This window comes from Thermobia domestica, chromosome 13, assembly GCF_964235325.1.
Source record: "Thermobia domestica chromosome 13, izTheDome1.hap1.1, whole genome shotgun sequence".
In the NCBI taxonomy this organism is placed as follows: domain Eukaryota; kingdom Metazoa; phylum Arthropoda; class Insecta; order Zygentoma; family Lepismatidae; genus Thermobia; species Thermobia domestica.
In genome coordinates, this window is record NC_137466.1 from 154,870,259 (window position 1) to 154,882,258 (window position 12,000).

The 12,000-nt window shown below is 33.7% G+C and overlaps 1 protein-coding gene across 1 annotated transcript in view; it reads right to left on the minus strand.

Annotated features, from left to right (window-relative positions):
• Window positions 1–12,000, minus strand: part of LOC145667825 (endothelin-converting enzyme 2-like) — a 249,678-nt gene that overhangs the window by 43,701 nt on the left and 193,977 nt on the right. The window contains exon 6 of the mRNA XM_081735257.1: window positions 7,643–7,726. Coding sequence (XP_081591383.1) covers window positions 7,643–7,726 — 84 coding nt within the window. The remainder of the gene's footprint in view (window positions 1–7,642; window positions 7,727–12,000) is intronic.

Below are 12,000 nucleotides of genomic sequence, written 5' to 3' on the forward strand. Positions count from 1 at the left end.
TTTGTCCCTAAGCGGTCAGTTTTGCAGCCGCAAAAGAGAGAGAAAAAAGAAAAGGTCTTTGAAAAGCAACCCTAAGAAAAAAACATCACAAAACAAGGAACGTATAAAGATGAGGGGGTAAAAATACACAGAAAGAAAGTGGGGGAATTTTCTTAACTAAAATTACTATAATACGTAACAATGATCAAAATTGAGTATATTTTATGCGCAAATCTAAACAAATAAATGGAGCACTATTTCTTTGAAATGATTTCCCTATGTCTGTCTGTCTGTCTGTCTCTCTCTCTCTCAGTCATCCCGACGTAATCGTCCCCATCGCAGAGTAGTGAAAATCAACACGTCATCAAGCGGTGAAGAGGAAAGTATAGATACAGAAAGAAGAGGGAGACAGTCATCCCGACGTAATTTTAACAGACGTATGAAAATTAATACAGGTAAACGCATAAGATTTAGTGAGGTTAAGTCTCTTACTAGATTTAGTGGAGTACCAGAGGATATCACTGCTAGATCGTTTCTAGAAAAGTTTGAAGATGAATGTGGGCTGATAGGTATAGACGAGTCCCAATATCTAAAATTGTTGCCACATGTGCTGCTACCGCCTTGTCTAACTTGGTATAAAGCTATTAGGAGCAGTTTGTACTCATATTCTGACTTCAAAAATGCTTTACTGTCAAATTATGAGAACGATTTCATGATTGCAAACAGAGATGCCATTTTAAGAACTAAATCCTACAGTCCAAAACTCCATGGAAGTATTACCGAGTTTGTGGTATCAACATACAATGAGCTAAGATCTCTAAATCCCACTTATCCTGAATCCCGTATTATTGCATCCATCCGAATTTTGCTGCCATACAGGTTACAACAATTGTTAATGACTGTACAGTGTATTAGCTTCAATCATTTGATCATGGTTGTTCAAAGCTATGAAAGTCAGTCAATAATTCATAATAATAATAATAGAATCCAGGATAAGGGTCAGGTTAATTCTAGGCGTAATCCAATTCAGTACGCTTCTGTTAGTAATATAAATGTGCAACCTGAGAATCATTCTAACGTAACTGGTTCTAATAATAGAGGGAATAATTATGATGGTACCGGTAATCAGACACAATCTAGTTACAGAAATAGAACTAGAAACTTTAGAAATAGCAACAGAAATTTCAACAGAAATAACAATTATTGCAGATTTTCGCAAAATCGATTTGCAGATGGGAGGAGTTTTGTAAATAGAAATCCAAATACTGTAACTGAGCCTAATCGTTATGGAAATACTATAGATTGTGGAATACAATGTTGTTTAAGTGAGCCTTTCGAGCGTATAACTTGAACTATCCAAAAGGGCGTCCGATGGATTTGTATTAAATTGACCTTTGCTTACGTTTATGGTTGATATGTTCTTCTGTCGAAAAACATTATGTAATTATGAAATATTTTGATTATGAGTAAAACTCATTATTTACGGAATATTGACGAAGTTAATTTATGGTAGTTAACTGCAAATATTATTGAATTTATGCCTTATAGTTTTGTTACAATTTCCTTTTATAACTTTGAGGAATTGTTAATTTGTACGGTTACATCCTCAAAGCGACGCCGCATTAACGAGGATATACAAGTTCTGTGAGTTGTATGCCGGACTTTATTTATGTACTAAACAATTTAGTCCTAAAGTATTTGAACTTATGGATATAAAGACAGGCAAAACTTTAGGATTACGTAACATCGATGAAATTAAGTTGTGGAAACCTACTGAGAAGAATAGAAAACGGTGGTTGGACTTAGTTCGAACTTTAATTCCTTCTGAGGTCATGACGGATGCAAATATTGAGACCAATTAACAAAGGAATTCTTTCTTTAAAAGGAGAAAAATGAAGTGTTTTGTGGATATATAAATATATAATTTAATTCATTGTATTTTACGTTGTGTCCTTTTGTTATTGTGTTTTCAATTTATCTTAGAATTATGTGTCTTATTTAATGTTAATGTACCATATCTTTTATAAAAATTCTTCCATAATTATAAAAAAAAAAAAATTTTGCTCATTAGGGGATGAGCATTTGTTTTAACAATGATTTCGTTTGAATTTGTTCTCTGTGGATTTGTTGCAAAGTTTCTTTCCAAATTATTCACTGAAGATTTGTTAATTTGTATTTCATATCAAGAAATCATTTTAAAAATGTATTGCATTATATTTATATTTAAACTATGTTTATATTAGAACGATGGTACTTATACAGGGGCTGTTCAAAAAGTAAGTGTCTTAAAGTTTTCCAGGGTTCTTTCCTTTGTAGTCAAACTACTACGGAAGTCCGCATTCGGGCCCCATTTACAACGATAACGTTGTATATTGTAAAATTTACCTGTGCCTGTTTGCAGGAAAGGGAATCAGAGGCGAATTTTGTGAGTAATTTTGTGTTTGTGATATTTAAGATGTGTATGTTGTTTTCAATTGTCATTTTTCATATATAATTGCTATGGTTACGAGGTAACATATGTGCTGAATAATAAGTCAAGATTATATGTGTTTAAAGCATTAAAAACTAGTATCAGAAATAATAATTTGTCTTTATCTATATATAAATGGAACCAGGTAATGATTAATTACTATATCGAAAGTGTTATAGCTATTTAAGGTGACTAAACTTACTTTTACCATAATTATCATTAGTCTTATTTAACCAACAAATATTATAATTATTAACACTATCAGTGATAAAAATATTGTGTTATTCAACTTTATTAATACTACCACTATTATAGCAAGACAAGATTGTCATAAAAATATAAATATGCATATTCCAGTAAGAAACATCTGAAAAAATCAAATTAAATTGTCACAAAAGAATATAATATTTAATAAATCGGGTTTAATAAATAGTAAAATCTATATTTGAAAATAAGATAATTTCGTAAGGCATTCACATTTGGCACTGGAGGATCATTCTAAATTGGTAGCGCGGCAACCTCAGCAGGGTGTCCTTGGCTAAAGAGGGTGACTTTGAAAAAAGGGGAGGTCTTTCTTAAGAAACAGGAGAAAAACCAATGAAAAGAGAGGGTGGTCAAGAAAAAGGAGAGAAACCAATAAGACAGAAAATGAAACTTAATGAAACAAAATGAAAAGAACAATTATTGGTTAGATTAGACAAGGGGTGTGTCAAAATGGCCAGAGTGTGTAAAGGACAAATAGGAAAAGAGAAAGAAAAATGAATAAGTAATTAGTGTGAAATGATAAAGGAAGAGGACAGAAAGAGGACAAAAAAGTTTTTAGTTAGGTTGAGAGAATCAAGTAGTCGAGATCATCGAATCGCGAAGTCCAGACTGAATTCAGGGGTAACAACCCGTATAATAATACATCTTCGCGCCCTGAGCGTTAAAAGACAGTTTCAGTGGAGCAAGTAGTGGTAGAAATGCGGGAGGCCGCAAGAGTACGCTATTTTCGGGCGGTGACAAAAGGACAGTAGTTACAATTCCATCTTATAACGGAAAACAGATAATAAGTATAATAATTTAATCGACTTTTTTTTAAAGTGCAGCGTCGCCTGTAGTGATAAAACTCAGTAAATGGAGTAAGCGTTTGGAACTCTGCGGACTTTTCAAGAGTGTGAACCATCTGAAACTTTCCGGGGAAGGAGACAACAAAGCCACACGGAGACCTTCCACGGAGACAGTAGAGCTACCTTACTAGAAGAAAAGGAAGATGTTCAATGGACAGTAATCAGAAAGGAGGTAAAGTGGCAAACATTTCATTAACTGAATTTTGAGTGCAGTGCGCGATAAAGCTAAAATTCCAAATGACACACCCTTGATTTAAAGTTATTTATAATTTGAGCAAAATTAAATTTCCTCCCTTTTGTTTTGCAAAATAAATGTAATTATTGGTGTTAAAGAAAAGGCCAACTTATATTCTTGTGTTAGGTGAGGTATAAAATATTTTCAATCAACCTGTAAATTCAGAGTTAGATACAATTCTGCAATTAATATAAAGTTGATATTCTACAAGTAATATTTATCATTCAACAACGTGATAACTGTATTTATATTTGTAACTTTTATTTTATCTCTCATTTCAATTATTAAAGTAACTAAATGAACAATGAAGTTTTCATTAACCAAAATTTATTGTTGAGCAAATAAAGAGTTAAAAGAGCTATGGTACAGGTAACTTTAGATGGAAAGCTAGCAGCAAACAGAGGCTTGACAGAAGCCCGAGACCACGAAACCCTGAGATAAGAGTAAGTAATATTTTGACTTTAAAGTTCAGCGATATTTTCACATTTATTACAGAGTACGCTTCCAGACAGTGCGGCCTATTTCTTTTACAATGTGTCCTAAGAACATTAAGATATGTTTCTTTTATCAGAATCTCATCAACATACACTAACTCTCCAACGTCTGGTGAACATACAGTATATAGAACAAACCATTACACTTCCTCGTCCGTATTTTACAGCAGGCTGGAAGTTCTTGACATTTATCTCTGTATTTACTTGTCGAAAAACTGCAATTCTACCACCATATCCATGCAGGTTTAATTTAAATTCGTCGATAAGCAACACATTTCACAATTTTTGAGTTTATCTTTGAAAGCTCTAGAAAATTTAAGTATCTTATATTTCTTAATTTGATTAATACATGGTTTCTTTCCAGTTATTCTACCATTATTTCCTTCCTGTATTAGCTCCACATGGTACAATACACTGATCAGACAAAACATTGTTACCACACGCTACTATTTGAACGAAGTCGTTGAGCTCTACTGAATATTCGAAACTGCACATTAAGAGCATTCTATTGCTTTATAGTCGTAAAGTAACAATTAACCACAAATATACTTACTATTAAAATGTGTTATATTTATTATTAACATATGCGGTAACTTCACAATATTTTACAAACTCAAGTAAACGAACAGAAACGTTAAGGGGGCAGACTACTAATAATTTTTCAAAAGCTAACAATTTTTCTTTTGACCATTTTTTGTAAGTGAAAAGAGATAATGAAAGGTAACTTACGACAATAATAGATAATCTTATTCTACACCCAAAAATACAAATCGGAAGAATTTTTAGTGTTGCCATCCATAGAAATTATAGTGTGACAAGAATTTGAATTACCCAAAAATCTAGGTTAAGGGAGCGACTACAAAAATGAACTCAACGGCAATTGATGACTTGTCGTGCTGCCTTTGTTCCTTGTTGAGTACCTTTTAAATAATATTTGTATTTAATTTGTAATAACTTATTTATTTTGTAATAACTTATGTAAGTTATTACAAAATAAATACAAATGTTATTTAAAAAGTAGTTAACAAAGAACAGAGACAGCGTGATAAGTCATCAATTGCCGGTGAGTTCATTTTTCTAGTCGCTTTCTTAACCTAGATTTTTGGGTAATTCAAATTCTTGTCACACTGTAATTTCTACGGATGGCAACACTGAAAATTCTTCCAATTCATATTTTTGGGTGTAGAATAATATTATCTATTATTGTGGTAAGTTACATTTCATTATCTCTTTTCACTTACGAAAAAGTCAAAAGAAAAATTGCTAGGTTTTGAAAAATATTTAGTAGTCTGCCCCGCCTGTCCCAATACTTTATCCTACTACAAATGTCAAACGTAGCACAAGCTATCTTGTAAACAAATAGCGGTCGGTGAAAAGTCGGTTCAGATTATCGTTTCTAGGAAGATTCTAGCCTAAGTTTATGCGACACAAATATCTTTTTCTGTTTAAATATATTGTATGGTATACAATATGCGGAATTCAAGTTGGCTGCCATGATGTACACACAATCATTTAACGCAGTTTTAACACCAATATCAACTTGTAACATTGGCTTTTCCTTTGTTACTGCCCTGTCTTGATACTTTTTTCTATTAGATACATATGTGAAACACCCTGTCTCATAAACAGACCTCGATATGTTAAAAATGAGTTCATATTCTCATTTGTGGGAACATTCAAGCCTAAATTGAAGTATAAAATCATAGCCCTTTCGTTTCAAAAGAAAAAATGTACGATCTGCAATATAGTGGAATTCAAGATGGCTTCCACGGTGACTACACCCCAACTCAATGCAGTTTTTGCAATAATACCAATTGCAACATTTGATTTTCCTCCGTTTACGCGTGTCGTTATTATTGTTCTGTCCCAGGGGCGGATCCAGGGGGGCAATCGGGGCGATTTTCCCCCAGAAGAGGAAACTTTCTTATTTCTTATATATAAATAAAACCCATCCCAGAGTTTGGAGCTCTTAAAAATAACTCTAAGTAGCAGTATTACAACCCACCACTGGATCCGCCCTTTTCTGTCCCAATACTTTTGACTAACCCCGTACAAAGATCTACATGTGTGTTCTTACAGCAAAATTAAACAAATGTTTTGAACATAATATTTTTATATACGTAATATGTGTTTTTATATTTTGATCCAGGGACAAAAATGCAACTTTAGAACTAAAGGAACAGTCACTAATAGATAAAATCTGATTGGGCTAAGTCTCGAGAATACAAGCTCAGAGAGACGCGGGTGAAAGTAAACTTTCATGGAGAACCGACTTAAGCGATAGCGATTGTTGCAGAACAAACAGCAACCAAACAAAATTAAGATCAGGATTCAAGTTTTCTTTTTGTTTCTAATAACCACTGATATTTTTCCTTAGTAAGTTGGACAAACAATTCAACTTACTAAGGGGACACTATTCCCTCGTGTATCTCTGCTTTCCACTCCTGCTTTGATTTCAGACTATCTGACCGTGGGACTATTTCCATCCGGGCCCATTTGTCGTGGGTCCCTTTTGATCCTTGCCCTTCTGACTTGGGCCTTTTGTCGCGGGGCCGTTTTGACTCGGACCCTTCTGTCCTCACCCTTTTGTCAGGGCCCTTCTGACGTGGGGCCACTAAAATAAACAACGAAATTACACAAAGTGCGAGAGTAACTATGACAGACCAAAAAGTTTTGTTACCAATACATAGGCGCACAATGACGTCATGTGCGAAGGAAACTGCTAAAGATGAGTTGAATCTTCGAGAAGCAAATAGAAAAATTGACATCATTGCTTTTCCAAAGCAAATATCAGCGGTGGCTCAGTGGTAGAGCGCTCTCTTCTGGTGAGTGGGACACCTGGTTCGATCGCAGCTCCCACCAAGTGAACGAACACCTTGTATGTGAGTTTTCTAGAGATTTACACGTTTACTTCCACTTTCTTCATCCCATTTCATTATCACGGTCTTTCTAAGCCTCGGTGCATAATCGTAGGACGTTAACCTAAACAAAGACAGCGATCTTCACTCCACCATTTTGTTTATACCGTTTCCCTTAGTCTTGGAGCACATTCGTGGGACTTTATAGTCAAATTGAAATTGTATACCTTGTTTTAAGTACAGATAGAGTGAACAAAGGATGATTTAAACTATTGTGTTTAAAATAATAGTTAAAATATCAGTGGATACGCATTATAAAAAGTTACCATAAAAGTACTGAAATTAAAATATCAGTGGATATGCATTATAAAAAGTTACCATAAAAGTACTGAAGTTAAAATATCAGTGGATACGCATTATAAAAAGTTACCCTAAAAGTACTGAAGTTAAAATATCAGTGGATACGCATTATAAAAAGTTACCATAAAAGTACTGACCTGTGTCCAAGCATGTTCTATACAGCAATTTGGCTTGGGATATTGGGAGTGATTCGTTTACTGTGTCGTTGTGAGTTAATACCTCTGTAACAGACAGAATATACATATTATCAATATAATAACTTGTATTTTCTTAAAAGCAATAATAAGAATTATTACAATTTATCTTTATATTATTATTAGCATTACAAAACCCCTGTAACTCTTGAACACAATAGCAACATTCATAAAGCATACAATACATAACCTAGTTTATTGACACAAGTGTTTGCGAAGCTTCTACTATTCGATTTGGTTGGCATTTATGTGTCTGTCCGTTTGTTCCCCGATAATTTCCGTAAAACTTGACCAATTTCAATTAGATTTGGGTGCGTTTTCATTCGATATAAAGAAATAATCCTATTGTTTGTGATTGCAATCCATCAAGTATAAGGGGGTAACACCCATGCTGCAATTTTGCACGGCTGCAAGATAATTTTCAAACATAAATTACGTAAAAATTATTCGATTATGACACAAACTTAATGTATATTTTCTTTATGGCATTGTGAATACTCCCAAGCTTAAATCTAAGTATTATTTAAAACTAAAACTAAATCCTTTACCTGAAATTTTATGAAGCTCTTGAACGATATGTATCGTTCATGTTTCCAGCAGCTGATCTCTAATGGGGGAGAAAACATCCCCGACATGTTTGGACAACTGATAATTTACGTTTACAGGTTGCCTTTAGTATATGTAGCAACATAACACTAAAGATATACTACAACGATAACGTTGTATGTAGCATTAGCAATCTGTGCCTATTTACAGAAAGGGGTCAGAGGCGAATTATGTGAGCAGTATAATGTACAAAGAAAAGAAAGATATATAGAGAGATTCTGAGATATTATTTGTGTAATCGGTACAACAACGTAAATAAATGTACATTTACGTAGACATCTTGACGAGTAAATAAGTGTGTGTATAAAGGTCTAGATATTTTGTTGGATGTGCAGAAAAAGTTAATTATGTACATTTCTCATGGTCAAATATTAAAAACCAGTTAAGAAAGTGTTAAACGCGTTGAATCATTTTGAAGATTAACTTAAGATACGAACCAGGCCCTTACAAAAATTGGTGCCTCACCACGGGAATTATATAAGTGTCGTTTCGAAGGTTAGTAAAAACGGCAAGCTTTCAACGCAACCTTAATATTACTATATTGCGAAGTGGAAAAGTAATTAAGCGAAATATGGCCATGAGTACGGAAAGTAATAATATGATTGGTAAACAGAGTGTATATCCTGAATTGACTCCGAGTGACAATTTGGCTGATCTTCTAAAAGACTTGGCCCAACAAATAAGAAATCAGTCAGAAAAAATTAAGAATCAGTCCGAGCAAATCAAGGACCAAGTACGAAAAGGTGATGAGTTGGCGCACCAAATGAAGAACCTGTCCGACCAAATTCAAGAAAAGTTGGACCAGCAAATTCAACATGTGGATGAAAAATTGGATCAGAAATTAACTCAGTTAGCCAACGACTTTGATGAAAACATAGTGAAATTGAATCAATGTTATGAAGACCGATGGGAGCATGTTCAACATCAGTTAAATCAGATGAACCTACATGTGGTGGAAAAATTCGAGAAGTACGAAGAGAAAATAGAAAAGGTTGTACAAAGGAGCACAGAAATGCAGGAATCCATGGATGTTTTAGAATCAACAATTAAAGCCCATGAAAACCATATTAAAGTACTGCGAGATGAAGTAAATTTAATCAAGGAAAGGTGTATTCCCGGTACTTCATTCCAGGATACCGAAGGCACGAATCATCCTATAGCCACAGGTTGGGTACCTGATCATCCTCCAAGAACAACATTGGAATTTGATATATCATCGAGTGGTGCAGAGAGTAGTGACAGAGAAGAACGAGTGAGACAAACATCCAAGCGCAGACACATCTCCAGTAGAGGTATGAAGACATCCACAGGTAAACAGTTGCGGTTTAGCGAAGTAAAGTCGCTCACAAAGTTAGGTGGCGTGCCAGGAGATATACCCGCTAGGGCATTTCTCGAAAAATTTCAGGATGAATGTGAGCTCATGGGTGTAAATGAGTCTCAATTCTTAAAACTATTACCGCATATCTTGTTGACACCTTGCTTAACATGGTTTAAGGCTATTAGAGGTAGTCTTCATTCGTATTCAGATTTTAAGAATGCTCTTTTGTCAAATTATGAAAACGATTTTGTGGTAGCGAATAGAGATGCTGTTTTGAGAACGAACCATTACAATCCAAAGTTACACCGGAGTATTACTGAATTTGTAGTATCGACATATCATGAGTTAAGATCATTAAATCCCAATCATCCGGAATCCCGAATTATAGCTTCAATTAGGATTTTATTGCCATTTAGACTACAACAGTTGTTAATGTCGGCTCAACGCATTAACTTCAACCATTTAATTATGCTCATTCAGAGTTATGAGAGTCAGTCTGCAATTCAGAATAATAATAAAATATAGGATAGAGGTCAGGGTAATTATGTACGCAATCAAACACAATATGCTCCTGTTCGTAATGTAGATATACAACCTGAAAATGATTCTAATGTTCGTAGTTTCAATAATAGAATGAGTAGTTATAATAGTACCGGAAATCAAACGCAACCTAATCATAGAATTGAAGCTAGGAATTTCAGTAGGAGTAATAATTATCGCCGATTCTCACAAAATCAATTTGCAGATGGCAGGAATTTTGTAAACAGGAATGAAAATATGGTATCGTTCTATGAAAGACAAGCACATACACAAGATTGTGTTATACAATGTTCCTTAAATGAACACTTCGAACGTATAACTTGAACTGACAAAAAGGCGTCCGATGGATTTGTATTAAATTGACCTTTGCTTACGTCTATGATTAATATGTTCTTCAGTCGATTTATTATTAAAATGTATGTTAAAAACATATGTAATTATGAAATATTTTGATTATGCGTAAAACTCATTATTTACGGAATATTGACGAAGTTAATTTATGGTAGTTAACTGAAAATATTATTGATTTGTTCCTTATAGTTTTGTTGCAATTTCCTTTTATAGCACTAATTGAAGAAATGATAATTTGTATTTCATGTCTTTTGCAAAGTTATCTCATAATTATTTATACGAATATTATGAATATTTAAAAATAAAAGATCGTAATTTTAATGTAAACTTATGAAAGTAATGACAGATATATCAAATAGATGCACCTTATTATATGGAAAGAGTAAGAATAATGAATATCGAATCCCTTATTTTTTTTAAGTTTATTAATGTATTAAATGATGATCATCAATACGTTTATATGTTCCAACTTTGTTGACTTCTGATCCTATCAATATTTAATATTACGAAGCTCTTTGTTTGTAAATAGTGTTGTTTGTATATGAAGGAATAGTTAATTTTGTACCCTAGAAGGAAACTACCAGTTAGGTTGAATTCTTGAATAGCCTTACTTATGATAATTGTAATTCGTCGTTATTAATACTGAGATATATTCACAAATATAAGAATGTGTGATGTTATAATATATTATATATAAATGGAAAAGTAGAATATGTGTATTAAAGGTGATATTATATATATGAGGGCTATTCAAAAGGTAAATGTTTCATGATATTTAACCCAGGGTTCTTTCCTTCATAGTAAAACTATTCTGGAAGTCCCGTTCGAGGCGACATCTACAACGATAACGTTGTATGTAGCATTAGCAATCTGTGCCTATTTACAGAAAGGGATCAGAGGCGAATTATGTGAGCAGTATAATGTATAAAGAAAATAAAGATATATAGAGAGATTCTGAGATATTATTTGTGTAATCGGTAACTAAAATAAGAGTTGTTGTTACTATAGCAACAACGTAAATAAATGTACATGTACGTAGACATCTTGACGAGTAAATAAGTGTGTGTATAAAGGTCTAGATATTTTGTTGGATGTGTAGAAAAAGTTAATTATGTACATTTCTCATGGTCAAATATTAAAAACCAGTTAAGAAAGTGTTAAACGCGTTGAATCATTTTGAAGATTAACTTAAGATACGAACCAGGCCCTTACACTACCACATTGACTTGACACCCAGTCTTCCATTCCAAGCGCTGATATCGGCTGAAAGAATTCCACTCCGTTTAGCGTAGACGACTGCAAGGCTCTCTCGCTTAGCAACAGCTGAACCCTTATTGGCTCAGCGCGAGGGTGTGAGCTTTAATTCACATTTTTGCCACGGCTCAAGACATTTTGGCAGCACTGTAGCTTCCGCTGCAAATTTGATTTGATTTGATTGAATTTCATTTTATACTGAAAATTGCATAATTGTGTCTTTTTTGTTATA